The 22993-nt window shown below is 37.0% G+C and overlaps 1 protein-coding gene and 1 pseudogene across 3 annotated transcripts in view; both read right to left on the bottom strand.

Moving 5' to 3' along the window:
• The window catches only part of LOC127838718 (keratin, type I cytoskeletal 9-like), an 89938-nt gene extending 86874 nt beyond the window's left edge, over nucleotides 1–3064 (bottom strand). For 2 of the 3 annotated variants that reach the window (XM_052366679.1, XM_052366685.1), the window contains exon 1: nucleotides 1949–3064. In XM_052366679.1, coding sequence (XP_052222639.1) covers nucleotides 1949–2843 — 895 coding nt within the window. In that variant the 5' untranslated portion in view covers nucleotides 2844–3064. The remainder of the gene's footprint in view (nucleotides 1–1948) is intronic. The other variant, XM_052366678.1, reaches the window with a different exon arrangement.
• The window catches only part of LOC127838719 (tubulin beta chain-like), a 121347-nt pseudogene extending 98835 nt beyond the window's left edge, over nucleotides 1–22512 (bottom strand).
• Between the last annotated feature and the right edge of the window lie 481 nt (nucleotides 22513–22993).

Genomic DNA, 22993 nt, shown 5'->3' with positions numbered 1-22993 from the left:
TCATCATCATCGTCCTCCTCCTCCTCATCATCATTATATGATTATTAAGATAATGCTAATATTAATCATAATCAACATCATCAACAAGCGTTGGAATACCTATACCGTACGAATTAATAAATCATTATATCAACTATGTTTACAGCACTGTATGTTCGATTCTCGGTGACCAGTTGACATTAATTACTGTCATAACACGGACAGCCTAAAAAAGACTGTAAGGAAGATAAGAAACTCAGAACATTACACAAGTTTCCTAAGAATCCCAGGATTCTAACATGAACTCATGTAATGAAGGAGTTGCAAATGATATTGTTGTGGTAGTAAATAATATGTATGTTGTAAACATAGGAAAACTTCGTTATTGTTTTATTCGATAATGTAAAACAAATATTTTACCATATGAGTAATTTCACGTAATGAAACGTCATAACTCCTGAAATAGTTTTGTAAAGTTAAAAACAACTGCATTTTTTATATTCAAATACCAATCTAAGAATAAGAGATTATGCCAAATTAGGCATAAACGAGCGATATCTAGGCACAAAATTGTGTGGTATTTCAGCGCGTTTGCCATTAGATGCGCTGGTCAAATTTAGTGAATCTAATTCCGAACATCCAATTGACTTTTCTAACAATCAAATCACATCGATTGCATTAGATGTATAAACATTTCACAGTTCAGGTTTTGCATTTAAATGAATAAAATCAGAGGTTTCAAAATCTTATAAATTTAATATATTTACATTGAAAAGGTGGTAACCTAAAATATGAGTTGTGGAATGAATCTTGCATATTAACAAATACATTTCGATTTTATAATAAATAATTATATCAACTATGTTTACAGCACTGTATGTTCGATTCTCGGTGACCTGTTGACATTAATTACTGTCATAACACGGACAGCCTAAAAATGACTGTAATGAAGATAAGAAACTCAGAACATAACACAAGTTTCCTAAGAATCCCAGGATTCTAACATGAACTCATGTAATGAAGGAGTTGCAAATGATATTGTTGTGGTAGTAAATAATATGTATGTTGTAAACATAGGAACACTTCGTTATTGTTTTATTCGATAATGTAAAACAAATATTTTCCTTCAAATATGTTCACTTAACTAAAGTTGCATATGATTCTTTGATAAAGGTGTATCCATTACCAAAACGGCACTTTGCTTGTTTGGATATAATACATTCTGCGTTTTGATTTTTTAAGTCAATCTATGACCGGGTCATCATCATCATTACCATCATAATCACCATCATCATCATCATCATCATCATCATCATCATCATCATCATCATCATCATCATCATCATCATCATCATCATCATCATCATCATCATCATCATCATCATCATCACCATCATCATCACCACCACCACCACCACCATCATCATCATCTATTCACCATCATCTGATCATCACCACCACCATTATCATTACCACCACCACCATCATCGTCATCATCATCATCTCGATCATGATAAAATTCAGTTCATGCTCCGTATGTATTTTTTATTATTGGCCGCGCAGCTCTCGTCTTATCGCTTACAACAATTTTGTGTTTCTTTGTTTATTCCTTTTTAATTTTCTAAAGTTTGAAATTTACTACATATATATTAGGAAAAATTAAAATACAATATTTTAAATTATCAGTATATTTATTTTTTATGGATTTAAATATTTGTTATGATCTCAAGTACTGCTAGTTACTCATGTTTATTTTTACCGTACTGTACCGCGCAACTCTGAAAAATTTACATATAGACTACATTTTATGATTTTATTTTTTAAATAACTGTTCGATTGTAACAGTATCCAATTATTTAAATCGTTATAACAATTTTGAACTTCATGCCGCTCTTTATTCTCTGCACTTCATCGACAAATACCGTTATTTAAATTAGACCAAATGTAAACTAACTGTTAAATAAAATACCTGTCTTGTTGCCTTCATAATTCAGTTTTATAGAATTGCTTCCCATCTCAAGAAGGGAAGTAACCTGTTGTGGAAAAGACACTGTCATTGTTGATAAGAATTTAATCTTTTTTTGGTCATCCATAGTTGATTCGATAGTTTTCCGTTTCTCCTTCATTAATTCTGAATAAATATACTGTTGACTGGGCGTCCCGCTGTCTAAAACGGCACAACACATCGAAAATACATTGTTAAGTTCCTTCTGAACTTTGAGCGAGGCGTCACGTTTATTCTCAATCCGTTTGACTTCTGCAGTTTTAAATTGTTTTGCCTCACGTATTAATTTCTGCTTTGCTTCTTCAAACAGTTTTATAATACGATCTTTCATCGTATCCACCTCTGAAGAAATCTTTGCAATGGACTCATTTAAGCCAGTTTCCGACTGCTTACAATCCGCTATAATAGCGTCAGCCTCGGATTGCAATTTTATCAATGATTGTTTTATTGCTTGCAGATCGGGTCGTATTTGTCTGGATATTTTGGCTATTTCATCCAATTGGTCACATTTCCGGTGAATGAGAACACATGAAACGCAGCAAAGCTTAGAATGATCCTGGCAGAAAAACTCTATTTCTCGTCCATGCTCATGACACTTGTCCATTCCTTTCATGTCGAGTATTACGGGCGAAGATTTACTGTCCTGTGAATTGACAATGTTATGCTGACCTGGTTTATAGACGGTGTGCGGATTTTTGCACGCATCGCACAGGTATTCATCACAATCCTTGCAGAAAACCGTAGCAGTTTTTGATATGTTGGTTTTCATACAGGGCTCGCATGATTGTGTCACAGCACTTTCTCCAATAAAGTCGCCTGCATTGCCTCGGTTTGAATCCACAAGTCGTTTAGAAGCCATTGTGAAATTGTGTTTGAACTTGTTTCTACTTTCGATTTGAAAACCACTGTTCTTAAGTTTAATATAAACTTTCAATATCTTTTACATAAAAATGAAATTATAAACAATTATATTTTCTTGCTTTATTACGTTACCAAATTATATATATGAACACTAACTGATATCCAAATAAACTTTATAAAGCAATAAAACACTATTACTGTCCTACTTCCTTCTACGCCCTACAGTTTATCTCTGTTTCGCTAAATGTCGTTAGGGAAATACCAATCGTGATATATCGACTATCTCCGTAACCTTCGTAAGATTATTTACTTAAGTAAGTAATAAAACGTCTGCGGTTTGATAACAACCGTGTATACCATTACTTTTGGGTTGTCAGCAGAGCGTGTTCTCATTCGTTATATATCGGCTCTATGTTAGGTAAAATATTTATACGAGGGGTTTCCAGAAATTCGTGGATTTTCGCTATAACTTTCATTTGGTAACATAAATGGACAAACAAATAGCATGTTAAGAATATTTCGTTCTTTTCAAATATACTCTCCAAATATCATGGAAATACATAAAACAATAAATATATATCAAAGATTTAAACATGTGCACAATGCGCACACCGACGCACGTGTAACGTTTCTGTTCAACGTCAATGACGTTATGAAGTTAACAACTGTCAAATCTTTTCCACATAATCACCTCCAACGCGAATGCACTTTATGTGTCGGGAAATATATGCGTTGTCGCCATCGTACTATTGCATTGTCGCCATCGTACTATCGCGTTGTTGCATTGCATTGTCGCCATCGTACTATCGCATTGTCGCCATCGTACTATCGCACTATCGCATTTTCGCCCTCTGGATTTTAATGTGGTTCATTTTCCGGTAAATCTTCATACCGTCCTGTTTCTATACGAAGAAGTGCAACCCCACAGCGGAATTTTGCCAAGGCACTACGTTGTGCTCGACTTATCGTATTACACTTGACGTATGGCTCTACAGTGAATTCTGTCTAAACTCTTTCAGTGCGGGAACCGAATTTTGAAGGCCTTTGCAAACAGTTTGGATCCAGATGAGACGCCACAGAACGTGGCGTCTCATCAGGATCCAAACTGTTTGCTATTCTTATCGTATTCTTTGAAAAAAACGAAGAAAATGCTTATTTTAGAAATTCAGCAGACGACATTTTAGCAGACGACAAATTTCCCAGCATGCAAAGGGTTAAACTGCCTTTAGTTCCGAAGCTTATTACTCCCATTTGCGCGTATTTGACCATGTTCTCTATTAACGGTGTTTTACGCTTAAATTCGTTCTACATGGTTTTGTTGTTAGCTATTAATTATCGACTTTTGTTGATCTTTGCTGTACATGTGACCATGGCTAAGAGCGGCATTTTACAGTTTGGTATTGACTGATGAAGTATCGTTTTGCTCCACTTGTTTCGTCGTGCGCCCTGTCTAGTTAAGTATTCAAATCACTGTTTATTATGTCTGTTATCGTCCATCCTGTTTAAGCGAAAAATCATTGCCCTAGCACTGATTTCCACTGTCGAATGTGCGGTTGGGTCCATCCCATGTCTCATGTAACTGGTGCTTTCAGTGTATATCTCCCTACACCTAGGAAGAAGCGAAAGGCTTTGTGATCGACGGCATTTATACATGGGAATTCCTGTATTCTCCATATTGCAGCACCGAAGCATATTGTTGGCCACACCTTTGTGTCGTATAGCTTAGTAAAGACTTCATAGTCCATTCCACATAGCGCTTTATACTTCGAGAATGGTAATCCTAGCGATCTAGACGCTGATTGTGCTATGTGTTTTGCGGTTACAGAATAGTCCAATGTATCTGTTAAAACGAGGCCTAGATTATAATTTCTTGGTTGCACTTGAACACAAACTCCGTCGGCTATGTTTTAGCTGTTCTAAAATGTAGAATTTCGTTTTATTGGTATTTATTGTCATGTTGTTAATCGTGCACCATTGAGATAGTATATCGATCAGTAGCTGTAGGTGTTCTTCGTTTTTTGCTAACAATATAAGGTCATCCTCGTAAAATAGGTGATTCGCCAATTTTCCATCCAAGTCAATGCCTATATCACTATTGTTTAAGTGTTCACTCAAATCATTTATGTACAGATTAAGTAAAGTCGTTGATAACAAACATCCTTGTTTTAAAGGTGCCTTTTCACGTTTTGGTAAATTAACAAAATTGAAAAAAAGTTGTTTCAGATTCGCAAATTTTCGTTTTAGTTATGATCTTTGTGAGGAAACAGTAATACTGAGCATTTACCTTGCTCTAAAATAGCTATTTTATGCATCTTTTGACGATTTAAAAACCTGAAAATTATAAAGCGTTGCAACGCGAAACGATTAAATAATTTGTAGAGTTCTGTTGTTGTCGTTAATTTTGTGAAACTACGAGGATTGCTTATATTAAGTATAAAATACATCTATTACTGCATGAGGAAGGATGGTCGAGTGGTCTAAATGGATAATACTTTTACTCCAGGGGTCAGTGGTTCGAGCCCTGTTGAGGGTTACTTTTTTCTTTTTTTTCTTTTATTCTCGATTTTTTTACTGGAGGCTTTTATTACGAATGTTTACAATTATCAATATAAAGCATTTAATGACAAACTTAAAAAAATTGAAAAATCTGTGAAAAGGCACCTTTAAGCCGATGTTTATGTCGAACCAGTCCGTTAGATAATTATTCAGTTTTATAATATTGCGCACCTAACGGAATCATATCATGACTTGATTGCGTTTAGAAATTTACCTTCTATGCCTAAACTCGATAGTTTATTAAAAAGTAGCCCATGGTGTATTCGGTCATAAGCATTGGAAAAGTCCACGCAAGCGACGTATGTTGATAGTCGTTTACGTTTTCTGCACTCCAGTATGCCGCTAAGCGCTGATAAATGATCAGTTGTACTACGCTTGGATCTAAAGCCATTTTGATTGTCACATATTTTATCAGTGTTAATTTTTTCTAGACAAGCTCTATTCTCCTCTTGGTCTTCTTCCGCTTACAGCTCCCATTCTCTTTCGGTTTACCAAAACGTTTGCATATATTTCACCGTGATAAAGGATCCACTGGGGAACAATTATGAAGCACCTGTTTAGTAGTGCTGTTATGATGCGCGGAAGTTGGATGGTTTGTTCTTCTCAAGGACCGACCCAAGCATCTTTTAAGAAGACCATACATGAATCTTAATCTCATTTGTGGCTAACCGTGTTTGCAGCATGGATCAAGGCTTTGACCTAAGCTGTGTAGTTTGTGCAGTGGGGACCTTTTAATATTACCTCTTACAGCCACTAGCCGTCTGGGCTACGGCAATGTTTGCAGCCGCTTCCTCTGACCCATCTGTTCAGGACTAGATCCATGCTTCATTGGGTACCTTTCTTCCATGGTCAAATTCATGGCTTTGTTGCCAGCGTAAATGTGCTCTTCTTTTTTGTCAGACGGGGCATAGTGGCGTAGATGTGGATGTTCTATCGGGTGTGTGCACATCGTTACTGCGGTTCATGAGCTCTGATGGTTGCTAGGCATAGCAACGTCAGACAAAGCTAGATCTTTTCAGTCCTCCTGTCCCAAGGCTATTCACGCTGCTGTGTATCATGTGATCCTCTAAGAATCTGCGTTTATCTGTTCCATCTCTGTTGTTGGCGTGGATCGCACTGCAGCGGTAATAATGCTCGAATCCTGGTTCTGAGTCCGCTAGTAAGACTCGAGAGCCGTCATCAAAGAGTTGGAGCCGTATTTTATATTTTATGTGGGGTCTTACTGAACCTTGATGTATTGTTGGGATGATATTTACGTTTTCTAGTCGATGTGTTGCTGCCGGCTTCTTCACAATGTTTAGTTTCCATCTGGTTTTTGCATCTGCGTGTTTTACATGTTGCCTCCATATAATTCGCTCGTTGAATGTTACCCACATGTATGCTGAATTGGGAAGGAGTGTTGTCCAGGGTCTGTTTGCCAGACTTAACTTGGGTGTTAAAAGGGTTGCTGAGGGTTTCTCCTTGTAGATGGTTAAACATCAGTTGAAGGACAAAGCTGAGATCTTTTCCAAACCCAGATGCATACGATGCATTCTGTATGTAGCTGTTGGTAAACATCCTGAACGCATTTGCAAATTGTTTTTACAATATCTGTAGAAAACGGATATATGGAGTAGTTGCATGTAAACAATTACCATAATTTTCTGAGTACAAAAAATTGCATAAGTCTGCTAAATTGAAGGTCAGCGTTCAGGAACTTGGTCAAAGACCGCACACAATGACCCTGAACATGTGTTTAGTTTCAATTGAATACTTGTAGTTGGAAGTGACATCGAGATGTCACTTTTTTGGTACACTTTTACCTTTACCAATTTTTAAAGTACAAAAAGGTTCATGATTCTGCTCTTTTGAAGGTCAAAGTTATGGAACTCGGTAATTGATCTCCAATGACCCTGGACATATGTGTGAAGTTTCAGGTGTATACCTTACATAGGAACAGTGATATAGAGATGTTGCACATTTACCTTGACCAAAAAGATGCATAATTCTATAAAATTGCAAGTCAGAGTTAAAGAACTTTGTCAGCCACCTCACACAATGCCGCCAAATATATGTGTAAAGTTTTAGTTGAAAACATGACAGTAGAAACAGTGATATAGGTTCTGCAAGATTACCTCAACCAATTTTCTAAGTAGTAGAAAAATTTAAACATAGATGTTCAATATTTACCTTAACTAAGTTTTAAGTATAAATAGGTACGAAATTACACTTAATTACAGGTCAGTGTTCAGGGACTTGGTCAGTAAACTTACACAATAACCCTAAACACCTTGTGAAGTGTCAATCAAATACCTGTAGCAGAATCAGTGATATGGAGATGTAGCACATTTAACTTTACCACAGTATTATGCAGATTATACCAAGATGGCGACGTCGACATTTTGGTGAAAAGCATTGTTCGGACAATTCGGTGAAAAGTGAATCTACAAAAATCCAAGCGTATGGGCCTTATCAAGAAGGATCTTGATTTATGTTCTAGATGTGTGTTTCTGACATTACACCGGCAAGTTTGGAGGAATTGTATTAATGCAAAATTATTGAGATACTACGAGCATTAACGCCATATAAAGGAGAGCTACAATCATTAAAAACACTCATAGACTAACATATGAATAAATCACTTCAAACTTGTATTTCTATAATTTTTCACACATACATACATTAATCATTATAATGTACAGAACTCTTTGAACTATAGGTCCTTTCTTTTTTACACCTATATATATATATATATACAAATATCATTAAATGCAAAATTAAGGTAATATACAAATCACTATTTACTTATGAGAACAATTTCGTTTTACTTCACTTATTAAAGTAACATAAAAACTCAAAATCAACAAATATTTTGTATAATATTTAAAAAATAAATAAAGTTAACACATTAAAATTCTATGTTCCTTATAGCAATAGCCAAAACTGCAACGCCAGATGTGGCATGGTAACATAGATTTAAATGGACACAAAATGCTTGTTTTTATTGATGTGTGGATCTTTTTATTCCATTTTAATTTGCCCCAACGATATCTATTCATACGACACACAAACACTAACTTGGTACATGAACATGTGTTAAATATATTGTTCCACAAAAAAAATAATAAAGAGCATTTTGTATCTTGTTAAATCTGTTACCGGACTTAGGCATACACTGTAAATTTATATAAAAGTCTACAGTACTCAAAATGACACACTTTTAAGATTTAAAGTTAGGTTTTCTGGTAGAAAATATATTAATACAATTCTAAGGTTTTTATTATAAGCACCAAAGTCCAAATAAAACTAACCAATCTAATGTCTGTTAGATTTCCTTAAACAAATTTTAAGTAACCGAATGCAAGTTATCAATCATCTGCATTCAACACACAGGAGCACACAATTCCAACTGTCAGCATATTTAAATTACTTGGACCCTTAAGAACATTGTCTAAACCTTAAGGTCTCCGTGGCATTGAAGGATATCGTGTCCCCCTAGCTCTCAGAGCACAGTAACATTCCTTGGCCCCTTATGAACATTGTCTAAACTTAGAGGTTTCTGTGGCTTTGAATGACATGGTGTCCCCCTAGCTCTCAATATCTCTCGAGACACTAAGTACTGGTTCTCCCCAGGAAATAGCTGACTCGATAATCCCGAGGCTTTCCATGCATTCACGCCTTACATATATAGGTTTATACCTAAACCAAATACTTTTGAAAGAGTATTACACACTTTTCTTGCAGGTCTAGACAGAATATAGTTGTAACAGAATATTAGTATTCTAGAATATTGTACACTGTGACTTTCATTTCTTTGATTGGATTTAGTTCTGCATTTTTAAGCATACCACTGCGATAAGTTTACCAATGCCCACTTTCCTGGGTTGGCTTGTTTATCAATACTAAGTACACATACTTATGCCAGTAACTGACAACTGCCGTTACTCGATTCAGTGGTAGGGAAAGGATTTCATGACCAATACCCAAATTATGTGGCCGGGACAGGGATCAAACCAACGATCTTAAGCTTTGTAGCGCTGTTCTCTACCAACTGAGCTAGCCGGCCAGGATAAGAAGAATAATTTCTGTTTAACAGAATAATGTTAAATTGATCCCCAAATGTATGGGGTGAAATTTCAATTACCAGATCTAGGTAAAGGTTTAAGCTACAAAAGTACATTATTTTAATGCAAAAATGTTGATGCGGTATAGCTCCAAGAATTCTTAGTACAATGAAAAAAATATTTTTTTTGTATTACCATATATGGGTCAGATTTCCATGTTTTCCATGAAAACATTGAAAGTTTGGTAAGGGAAGTGTTTAATCTTTTAATGAAAATTCAAAGAATGACAGTTGAGAAACAAAAACAAGAACATGCATACAAATATACACTTATAGGTTTTGTTACCATATATCTCTTTATGCCAAATATATTTAGAATGTAGAAGGTTCGAATTTAACATATAACTTTGCACACAGGTGTGTTACACAAGCTTAAACGTATCAATTGAACGCTAGGTCGTTAACATGGTTTTTGATATTTTTAAACACAAAAGACATTAGTTTTCATTAAAAAAGAAACATTAATAAAAAAATAAAAACTTTGCAACTTTAAAAAAAGTCTTATTGAATTATATTACTTCCCATCAAAATTATTTTGTACCACCAAATGTAAGGGCATATATATTTCACAGAGATGGTATTTATCTATCACTATCCTTTTAATAATTATAGTACCAGTCTAAAGCAAAAGTAAATGCATTTCTAAACTTAGTAGACCTAGTGTGCTTTAACCTTCAAAGGCTAAACATTTACAGCATATTTTGTTGTTGTTTTAAACAAAGTTGTAAAATAATTGTCAGAAGTTAAATGACACAATGGCTTAAATAATAATCTCTGAATCAGTTGCGTCTTGTTCCACTAAATTCTTGTCCACGTTTAACAGTCTACTTCTGGTCTACTTCCTCGCCAGATGGACCCCAAGTCCAATCAAGCCCCCCCCCCAGGGCGAGTGCTGCCCCGCCCACTATTGCCATTCCTGTCAACCCCTCTGTAAAACAAGCATAAAGCATAATATAGAGTAAATGAGCCTAATAAGTCCTAGAGAATGAATGGAAAACGTAAAACTGACATAATTTACAAAATAATTACCTCAATTAAGGGCCAAGATGGAAATTGTTTTGGTAAAAATACCTGCAACGAAAGTATCAAATTAAGTACAAAGCAAATTTTAATAGCGTTGGACACAATAAAGGGACAGATTCATAGTTTTGGGTTACACCAGTCCAATACATATAAAAAAAAACTTTAATGGAATAAGGCAAAAGAATGAACTTCAACTTTAAACTAGTGACATGAAAATCAATAGGGGTCATCTGCCAGTCATGATCAATGTACCTATCAAGTTTCATGATCCTAGGCATAAGCGTTCTTGAGTTATCAACCGGAAACCATTTTACTATTTCGGGTCACTGTGACCTTGACCTTCGACCTAGTGACCTGAAAATCAATAGGGTACATCTGCGAGTCATGATCAATCTACCTATCAAGTTTCATGATCCTAGGCCTAAGCGTTCTTGAGTTATCATCCGGAAACCATTTTACTATTTCGGGTTACTGTGACCTTGGCCTTTGACCTAGTGACCTGAAAATCAATAGGGGTCATTTGCGAGTCATGATCAATCTACCTATCAAGTTTCATGATCCTAGGCCTAAGCGTTCTTGAGTTATCATCCGGAAACCATTTTACTATTTCGGGTCTCCGTGACCTTGACCTTTGACCTAGTGACCTCAAAATCAATAGGGGTCATTTGCGAGTCATGATCAATGTACCTATGAAGTTTCATGATCCTAACCCCAAGCGTTCTTGAGTTATCATCCGGAAACCACCTGGTGGACGGACCGACCGACAGACCGACCGACCGACTCCATCATGACACAAGTTATCAAGTAGAAACAGTTATATCTTAAACCAACTAGTTTCAAATGGAATCCCAATCTGGTGTACATAAAAAGACTCACACACACAATTTCACCAAATTATCTTCATTTTTTTACCGGAAAACACATATAAGACGCCATGCGCACCTATCTAATTACCCGGATGATAAGATAATTTTCTGGTAGACGCCATTTTTGAAACACAAAAACTAGCATAAATGTAATTCATCGACTTTTTATTTGCGCTGAGTAATACATAACTTGAAATGGCAAGCGTATGACCCATTGGAAATGTCGACAGATTTTTAGAGGTATACAGTTTAGGGTTTATACAGACAAACATTTTTAACTTTGGTGTGGTCTTCACTTGTACCGAAGGGGAATCGGAGTACCCGGATGAAACCACACTTGTCACGCAGGATGGCATCCAACCAAATTCATATGCTTCCGGGAACAGGCATTGCACCCGGGTCGCCTAGGCGACATGCGATTGTACCAACCACTGCGCTTACCGGTCCGCCTAAATATCAGGTCAAGCCTTATTGTTATACATTGAGCCTTGTTCTGAGAAAACTTGGCTTAATGCATGTGCGTCAAGTGTCAACCCAGATTAGCCTGTACAGTCCGCACAGGCTAATCAGGGACGACACTTTCCGCCTTAACTTGATTTTCGGTAAGGATGGACTTCCTTGAAATTAAAAATACCATAAAAGCGGACTGCACAGGCTAATCTGGGACGACACTTTACGCACATGCATTAAGCCCATTTTTCTCAGAACAAGGCTCCATTGTATTTCCACATTTCGTTTATAGGTGTGTTATTTATTATTAATAGCATAATGATCCATGTGGTATTTGGTATATGTGCCATTCCCACACATATTCTATACAACTTAAAAAAAATTGGGTTGTACTGTTGTAAAATAGATATGTCTGATTGTTAATTATTTTGCTAGCTTTAAACTTAGCAAAAATGTGCGCTATTTATTTTAATAATATTATTATACATGGCGTGCGTAAGGTAATCTTCTTTCCATCTTTGTTTCTTCTCCATTTTTTTCCATAAATGTAAACACTGTAATAACCGAGAGCCACCCTGTCAAGATATTGTGTTGTAATGCGATTGTTTCCAACCACTGTCGTGTGTATTGTTAGATATTATTTAACAAACACTACTTAGTACTGTAGAATCGCTTCCGTTTAACGTGACATTTTGATGTCTGTAATATAATTTGGTTAAGACTGACGGTCGGAGTGACGATGTACAATGCACAAGTCGTAATGAAATGTACATACTGTCCACGAAGTCTATTTGCCATTGTGTTAGGTTTTGAAGTCTTACTTCAATGGAAAAAAAATATAAGGGCATGTGTAAAAATCGTGTCGTTTTAGAATGTTTTCAAAGTATATCGTCGGGTTTGACAAGGGAGTGAATTCGACTTTTACTCGACATCATCATTGCTAGAGTCACTGCCCTTGGATTAATTTTACTTCATCGGTTTGACAAGAGAGTGAATTCGACTTTTACTCGACATCATCATTGCTAGAGTCACTGTCCTTGGATTAATTTTACTTCTCTTTCCGAGAATTAAATTCACTAGAATATATGAACGTGTTAGAATTAATAGACAGAAATACTAGTTAAAAAATTTAAAAATGGAAAGGTATGCAGACATTATTTGTATAGCCATTATTAATGCATAATAAGTTGAAGAAATGCAAATATAAGCGTTATTGCTAGTTTTCTTTTCAGTGACTGGAATAAGTATATGCACTTAGTAATGGTTAACCAGCTAACCAAAGAAAAAAACAAAAACAAATTCACTTACTCATCTTGTGCATATAGGTACAAAAAGATACTTGTGCAAGTTCCATTTGTGGGAATTACGTTTAAAAAAATAAAATAAAGTAATTTACACAAAGCAGTAGCATACTTTTATTATGTAGATTACGGCCCGTAACACATTGTACAAATGGTCCAAAATATCACAAGAGAAAATAAAATTTGCCGGAATACAAAAAATGCAACATAGAAAACTAAATAACCTTAGCAGTTTAGAATGTAATAAAAGATCATTTTAACAAATACATCTAAACTAATTTTTAACACATGTACGCAACTGCACATAAGTTTACGATAACTGTATTTTTGGTTTATTGTCATCATTTTTTCTAATTTACGAGAGCTTTGCTACATTGGGACGTCGTCCACGGCCGAAGCCTTCCGACGTTTGACGGAAAATGCCGAAGAAGTTCAATTCGCCTCGGGTTCCTCCGCATCCTCTCCTTCGTCCACCTCGCCCTCCTCCTCGGCGGTGGCGTCCTGGTACTGCTGATACTCGGACACCAAGTCGTTCATGTTCGACTCGGCTTCAGTAAACTCCATCTCGTCCATGCCCTCGCCGGTGTACCAATGGAGGAAAGCTTTTCGTCTGAACATAGCTGTGAACTGCTCGGAGATGCGCTTAAACAGTTCCTGAATGGCGGTGCTGTTACCAATGAAGGTGGCGGACATCTTGAGACCACGTGGCGGGATGTCGCAGACAGCGGTCTTCACGTTGTTGGGGATCCATTCGACGAAGTAGCTGCTGTTCTTGTTCTGGACGTTCAACATCTGTTCGTCGACTTCCTTCATAGACATTCTGCCACGGAACATGGCCGCAACGGTGAGGTACCTGCCGTGACGTGGATCGCAGGCAGCCATCATGTTCTTGGAGTCGAACATCTGCTGTGTGAGCTCAGGGACCGTGAGAGCCCGGTACTGCTGGCTATCACGGGATGTTAGAGGAGCGAAACCGGGCATGAAGAAATGCAGACGGGGGAATGGAACCATGTTGACGGCAAGTTTACGAAGATCGGCGTTCAGCTGACCGGGGAATCGCAGCGAGGTGGTGATACCGGGCATGGTGGCAGAGACAAGATGGTTCAAGTCCCCGTATGTGGTCAGTTTAAGGGTCCGGAAGCAGATATCGTACAGAGCCTCGTTGCAGTAGGTCTCATCCGTGTTCTCAACGAGCTGGTGAACTGAGAGGGTGGCATTATATGGCTCCACAACGGTGTCCGATACCTGCACGAAAAAGAATTCAATTTAATTAACCAATTTATGCCTATTGGACTCTCCCATCTTCTAAATTGGATCAATTTATTTCCAAAATTAGGGATGTCTTGTATATTTATTTCTATATTTAGAATATTTGCTACAAAATCCCTTCAAGCAAACAGCGAAGACCCTAATGAGACGCCGCATCATGCGGCGTCTCATCTGGGTCTACGCTGTTTGCAAAGGCCTTTTTTTCTAGACGCTAGGCATAAATGGGTTATGTTGGTATTTATGTGTGTGCATTTTGGTTGTAAACAGTTATCCAGTCATAGGAGGGGACCAGTTAATCTGCTAAAACATTTCACCGATAAGCCTAGCTAGTCGATATAATCGGCAAACATCGCTAATTTCAACTAATGCTGTCAGTAATAAACAACTGCAGTAGGGGTAGAAGAGATGTTCTAAGAACTTTAAGATATTTTAATTTCCAGTTCCTACAAAAGTGGTGTGACCGGACTGGCTAATTGCGCACAAACAGAGCACATAGCGCGGCATAAAACTGTGCTAGCCAGCCCGGCCTAACAATTTTATCGATTGACATCATGTATTATTTATAGTATTAAAAATCTGAGATTAAATAAAGGTTTAATAAAATTTTATAATACATTAACCTGTATTATTAATCTAAGAAATGTTATAGCGCACGAGTGCCAATAGTCGAATTACAATGGCGGTATACGACAAATGAATTGTTTAATGAAAAACAGTCAACGCATTAAAGTCACAATATTTTGCTAAATATTCTAAAACAGATAAGCTCGAGATATGGCCAAATATATAACTATATGTAATATAATACTTTGCGTATATTAAAACATATATGCGCGCAGTTACATATGCTGATAATTTCCTTTGGAGACGGCACAACAGAGAATGTGTTCATGATGCGGTCGGGTTACTCCTCGCGGATCTTGCTAATAAGCAGCGTCCCCATACCACTTCCGGTACCGCCTCCCAGGGAATGCGTCATCTAGAATCCCTGGAGGCAGTCACAGTTTTCAGACTCTTTGCGGACGACGTCGAGTACAGAGTCGAACAGCTCAGCGCCCTCTGTGTAGTGACCCTTGGCCCAGTTGTTGCCGGCGCCGCTCTGCCCAAACACGAAGTTGTCAGGCCGGAAGAGCTGCCCGAATGGTCCCGAGCGCACATAATCCATGGTTCCAGGCTCAAGATCCAGCAGGATTACCCTGGGTACATACTTGCCACCTAGACACGAGCAGAGGCGTTCTATGGTAGTTTTTAGTGGTACACTAAGGGAAAGATAACTTACTTATATAGTTTATATTGATGCTAAATTTGATTAGTAATATCTGAAACATTTAAGAATATTCTAAAACCTCGGTTAAAAATTCACTGATTAATCTCAAAACGTACTTAATATTTTGATAGAAACATTCACTGATTAATCTCAAAACGTAGTTGATATTTTGATAGAAACATTCACTGATTAATCTCAAAACGTAGTTAATATTTTGATAGAGACATTCACTGATTAATCTCAAAACGTAGTTAATATTTTGACAGAAACAAACACAGTACACATTTTGTTGTTTTAACATCCTCTTTTTTATGACATTGCTGTTCGCAAAACTGAGCGGAATTTTATTATATATACACGTGTAATGTGTTAACGTTTATGTAATTATTCCAGAAATGGGTTTCACTCGCTTACTATGTATTACCTTATGCTCTGATTTTTATATCGGGATAATTTATATCATCATTCACTGCATTTACATGAGCTTATAAAAATTCTGCTCTTTATTATGGTAAATGTACATATTCATAAGAAGATAAACACATGTCCACGACTGCCAAAAAAGATGTCCTAGCCAAACTTAAATAGACAACAGAAGAAACATATAACACCCATAGACTCAATATGTTTGCAAGAAAGCAAACTTTTGTTCTAGATCGACAACACTTATTCCAGGGCGCCAATCAACGCAATTGCTATGTAGGTAGTAAATTACCAACCAAAATGATAACAAGTGCGCGCTAGCATGCGGGCACGTTACCTTACACCACGTTTTATTTTACTTTTTATTCTCTTAAGCTCGAGGTCGGTATCACCATGGTATCAGTCTGTTGGCTTGATGCCATGCTTGTCCGAGAAAACCTTCCAGAATAAACAGAAAATCCACAACAACCGAAAGAAGAAAAATGGCGCCAAATATACTAACCGGAAGCTTCGTTAAAATAGACGTTGATCCGTTCTAATTGCAGATCCGAGTCACCGTGGTAACTTCCGGTGGGATCGACTCCGTGTTCGTCGGAAATAACTTCCCAAAACTGGAAATAAAAGGAAGTGGCAGAGTAAAAACAGCAGTCTTGACATTAAGCTTGTAACTGTCCAGTGGTGCCTTGACCTAAAGTGAGTAACTATTTAGTGTTTGAAACTCTTTGCATCGTATAATCACGTCGGGACTACTTTCCGGCTTGTGACGTCAAATCATGAGTTTGGGTTTCACTGATGTTTTTAAAATTAAATAATGTATATAAAATACAGCACTATTTTTATAGCAAACGCAGTAACAGATTTAGCATGTCAATCACGCGCAAAACACTATTGAAATGAATACGGTTTACCTTTTAATGCAAAAAAACTCGCACCAAGAAAACCTCTTCCTATTAACTATTTCCCCTTAAGGGATTGGTCCATTATCTTACCGACCCTATTCATATACAAAGTATACATTTATAATATATAATTAAAATATTTATTTGTATTTGGTCGAACCAAGGGCTATTGAGAAAACAACGTGAACCCAATAAATAGCAAACAATATACTGATCCAAACATCGGCATGATTGTGAGTAATACAATCTACATACGTGGCATTAAATTTCTACCACTAAAGTGTCAATCAATACACATTCCGCGTTTTAGTATATGAAACTAGATACACTGAATCAAGCTTATATATGAGTGTAACATTTGGGTGACACAGAATCTTGTATAAAAATCAATACCATTCCGATGCATGTCATTTGTATTTCGTATTTAATTCACAATTGTTTCACCTTTTTCACATTAATTTTATGAACATCGAAAGTTCAAGAACGTCTACAATAATGAAAATGTGAGTTATGTCGCAAACTGATGCTTAAAGAGACACCATCGAGTGCGTTTCCAGGGCACAACCAGTACTTGGTGTCTATGGTACAACCAGTACTTTGTGTCTATGTTACAACCAGTGTTTGATGTCGATGGTTAGTGTGTATGGTACAACCAGTTCATGGTTGTCGATGGTACAACCAGTACTAAATGTCTATAGTACAACCAGTACTTGGTGTTTATGGAACAACCAGAACGAACTTGGTGTCAATGGAACAACATGTACTTAATATCTAAGGTACAAACAGTGCTTTGTGGCTATGGTACAACAGTTACTTTGTGTTCATGGTACAACCAGTACTTGGTGTCTATGGTACAACCAGTACTTGGTGTCTATGGTAGAACCAGTACTTGGTGTCTTTGGTACAACCAGTGCTTGGTGTCGATGGTACAACCAGTACTTTGTGTATATGGATATAACCAGTATTTGGTGTCTATTATACAACCAGTGCTTGGCGTCTATGGTACAACCAGTACTTGGTATCTTGAGAAAGATCACAGAACCGCAGAAAATCTCAAGACTCCGAAAACATTGTTTGTATTTAATGACATCTATGAAATATATGCGCAATCTATTTCGATTTTTTTCTCGTATTTATCATTTAATTAACATGTTTTTTTCTGTCGTAATAAGCTTCCCCACTACACATCGTCGCCTATTTGGTTATGCGTAAAACGACCGTAAACGTGAACAATCGCTCGTTAAGCGAAGTTCATATTCACGGAAAATGTTCATATTTGACCACCGGACACGTGGAATATAACCAACGGCTCAATTGGTAGACGTCTCTTCTTTTGTACAGGTATCACTCAATGTTCACGTTTATGTTAACATTCGCGTGTCCATAGAATACCGGGTTCAGTGTAGTATTTCACGTGCATGCGAGCATAAACGTAAATTTGTATGTACCCGGAAAAAAAATCCATGTCCACGTAACGGATACGTGGAATATGGTCAACACACTCTTTGGTTAGCGATTGCTGTCACGCTAGCGCAAGAGGTTGCTACACTCGATTCTCACTAGGCGACACGAGTTCAAGTCTCTTTCTTAGCAGCATGTGGATTGGTAAGTGGTCACTCTACCAGACAGGTGGGGTTTCCTCCGGGTTTGTCCGCCCACCCCCCCCCCCCCCCCCCGCACCCATATTACAAGACCCACCAAAATTGAAATATCAGTACCAATAAAATAGCTGGAATTGCAGCTATAATTCTAATCTGCCCCCAGCTTTCAAGGGTCTAGCAAGCTAATTAGGTAGGAGTGATGTGGACACTCCGGGTCACACATGATTGTACCCTCTGGCGCGGAAAGGCCGTAATAATTTCGCCAATACACACACTTGGTTGGAAATATTTTCACGTGCAAGCGCAACTCCACAATCAGGTTTACGTTCACATGCACCAGGAATACCAACTATATCTTTGCTTTTTAAAACCGAGTAACATTCATTAGAAAAAGCTGGTCCTAATGTCAAGTCATAAAAGTGATGTCACGAACAAACATGTGCAACAATATTTCGGACATGCTACACGCAGCTCATGAAATATTCAACAAAATCAATATAACACGGGTTCTAATGAAGCCGGTAACGAATCCTCCGAAGGCACACCCGAAATGGTCGCACGTAGTCGCGGCTGCGTGGCTCCCGCATACTTTGCCGCTATATGGAAAACGATCTGAGATCTCCGAGCGATGTCTGGAGAATATTGGCATATTTCTGATGCAGTTCCATGTATATATATTAGTCGAAGGGAGTAGGAGTATGGATCGTATATGGGGAAAGTATATGGATCAGCAGACGATTTTTTTTTCCATAAATTCTTACGGAGGAGTCCGGAGAAAGCCGATGTATACGCTTGCTGTTTTAAATGTTTTTCTATAACGTATCAGGCCATAGTTACACCGCACAAATCAAAGCAGTTATGCGTTCAGTTAAAAAGGAATTCAAAGAGTGCAGGTGCAAATGCTTTGCATATCTCGTGGTTCAACTGTTATCAAAAATACTTAAATAATTCCCATGCAAATGTTTAAATGAGATCATGACATTGTTTAAAATTATGTTTGTAACCATATTTACGGGTGTATGTAATAACAACTGCAAATTACGTATTCGTGGAATTAAAAACCCGTTCTGGTGTAATTCAAATTTGTAAAATGACTTAATTGTAAGCGATTAATTAAGCGCATTGAATCGGAATAATGTTGTGGGTCTTTTATAACAATAAACGATTCTTGTTAATGGTTATTACCGGTTTGTATGACTAACCGTATTTGTCTGAGACGATACAATTAGCCAATTAATCGATTACAAATTATCCTCTGTTGCACAATCGAATCTTTTATCGCAAGACATGACGTCATGTTCACTGGCACAGTAATATGGATCTCAGATCATTCTATACATAGATGATGACCTCCCTACGTTATCGTCAGTAAGACTGGTGTGTACACAATGGATCTCAGATTATTTATAAAAATCAGAATTCCATGAGCATTGCTTTCTTTAGAAATTGAAATGTACTGATTATCATATATTCAGAAAAAAGGCCATAGAGCTTGAAACGTAAAAAATTGTATGTCTTAGATCATCGTATCGATTCATTTGCTACAGTAATGTAAGTTTCCTCTCACCGTAATGCCTTTGAAATACGATGGTATGATCCAATTCTTTCAAATGACTGAACAGAAGGTAGAATTTCAACGAACAGCACAATGCGCACCTGTCTTCGAGAAGCGCAGCAGATGTTAAGACTCAATAGCTGCTTTTGTATCTAATGACCTCTATAAAATATACTCTGTACAATCTACGTAAGAGAGGCGACCGTAGCGTGGACACAAATGTCTGCAAGATCCAGATACTTATTTTATATATGGGCCGTGCTCTGTTAAAAGGGGGTTTAATGCATGTGCATAAAGCCGCTTTTATATTTTTCGTTTACAGAAATTCTCTTCTTAGCAAAAATCAAGTTTAAGCGGAAAGTGTCGTCCCTGATTAGCCTATGCTGGACTGCACACAGTTCTAATCTGGAACGACACTTTACGGACATTCATTAACCCCCTTTGCACAGAGCGTGGCTAATATATATATATGTTAATCTTGGTCATGGGAACCATCCAATTAATATAATGATTGCGGTCTGCATAAATCATGAAACTGTAATTCGTTGCGAATGACTTAGTACGAACAAGTTATTGAAAGTTGGAATCACATGTACTTCTAAATGTATCAGTTTTATAGCGCATGTTTCACTAATTGCACGACGCCCCTTTCAGCCCGTGTAGCGATGAGTCTTGGCGAATAATCATGATATTGTGTCGGTCATATTTGAGTCGTCATTTAATTGCCTTTCAACAGGATTTGAAAATGCAATTCAATTAAACAAACCTTTCCATCAGTATTTTGTGGGTTACTTTTGAAGTTCAACACGCCTAGCGGGCCTTCGAACAAAATCTTTGTATACTGTTGATTGTTGTTATTCCTAATGATACTGTTACCAGCATGTACTTCATGCTACATTATTTTCACGCACACTGCTTATATACACATTTGCACCAAGAATTGAACAGATAGGTAACTGCACGTCTGTATTCAATAGCGAAAGATTGTGTTCTTTTAAAAAACATTTCGCCGTAAATTAATGCTAACTAAGTGACTAGTTTATTAATTTATTTCATCCCCAATGTATGCCCTTCGGGCTATTTTTATTCAAAGCGCGTCATTAATTTATAAAACTGACGATTTCATAAGAACTTTCATCACATTTTACATTTATACAAGGAGGCAATTATTTTAGAAGCGAACATCCATGCATTAAATGAATAATGTACGTGCAACAGTTACTGAGCGGAGGGTTTTGACCTTGTTTTTCTGTAAGACACTTGACATGTATACAGATTCAACACTTTGAAAAGCAACCCCTCTTAATTCTCGGCTTTCGAGTTTACACTTCCTTGAAAAGGGGAAATATTTATTTTTATACGCTTTTCGATGATGTCATTTAACAGGAACTATCAGGAACTCTTTAATGTAATATCTCGAAATAAACACTCGATTATTATATGTAATTAATGAATGAAATACATACATTTGCGCTTGTCTCGAATAAAAAGCAGTGCACAATATGTAGTTATAGTCAACGTCGAACAAAATTAATAATACCACTGCGTAGCAGACGTTAATTTAAAACTTGCATCAGCCGACAGAAGACAAATTAGTTCCAAAACGGAACATTAACCGCGCATGAGTCAGTGCATTGTAACCATGGTAACAGAAGAGAGCGGTAGTCAGACTATTGAATTTTCCATTGTCTTGTTGGTCTGATGAATAATGGTTAGTTGTTTATTGAGAACATTCTCTGGAACCCAAATGAAATATTCAAGATATACGTTGATTAAAATGGTATTCGTAAAATAGCCCATTTTGAAAAAAAGTAATAAATTATTTAGTGTTTAACGCACATATTATGCAATTAGACTTAAGTTTAAAGTACATGCATTTTTATAGTAAAGCAATTGATCACTGATTTCAATGATATAAAATATAAACATATAAATATAATACACATACAAAAATAAAAAGATTCAATATCTATGTTTAATATTTGATTTTGAAATAAAGGTATCCATCGAATACATGCACTTCTATATCAGCTTGCCTATGAATCGTGCAAATGATACATACATAAAATAACGTTCAATTATTACTCCATAACCGATGTTAAGGCTAGGCTGCAGTATACTCATACAATTATATGTGTGTACACATTTACATAGCTGACATACGCACGACATTTGACCGTAAAAATATTCCAGACATTTACACCATCAAACGTTGAGACTATTAACTTGATGATAACAACAACTGATAATACTTGCTCAGCTCAATGACAATTGAAGTCATAATAAATCAAACGTAAAAAAAATGGTTTACCTTGGCCCCAATTTGGTTTCCACACTGTCCAGCTGGACATGTACAATTTTCTCATATTGTCAGTTTATTTTATTTGTTTATTAAAACACTATTTTTTTCTTCGCTGTAGGGCGCTCCTTCCGACGAACACAAAGCTACTGAGGCGATGAATCAGCAGCCTTGGCAGACGATAAAATGAAACCATCGTCTGCACAGGCGCACGCGCTCGATTTCCGTGGTGATGTCATGTGGCTCGACTGCGCATGATGAAACATTTAGGCGCGAAATTTGAATGTGTTAACGGTTTATGTTATGGACATTGCATTTCATTGCGGCTAGAAGGCCGATAGGAGATTTTGAGTATTGCTTACATTTCGTTTAGTTAAATTAGACCTTCTAGTATAAGAAAATAAACGTGTGAATAAAAAAATCGATCGTTCGAGTGATTTGCTGGATAGTTATTGCAAACTAATACACACTTCATATGAAAACTAGTGCAAAGTGTGTTAGTCCCTGCGCCCGCCGATCTTGTATGTAATGTTATTT

This window comes from Dreissena polymorpha, chromosome 7 (assembly GCF_020536995.1).
Source record: "Dreissena polymorpha isolate Duluth1 chromosome 7, UMN_Dpol_1.0, whole genome shotgun sequence".
Classification (NCBI taxonomy): Eukaryota; Metazoa; Mollusca; class Bivalvia; order Myida; family Dreissenidae; genus Dreissena; species Dreissena polymorpha.
The sequence above is the reverse complement of the archived record's forward strand: the minus strand, read 5'-3'. Positions and strand labels throughout refer to the sequence as shown.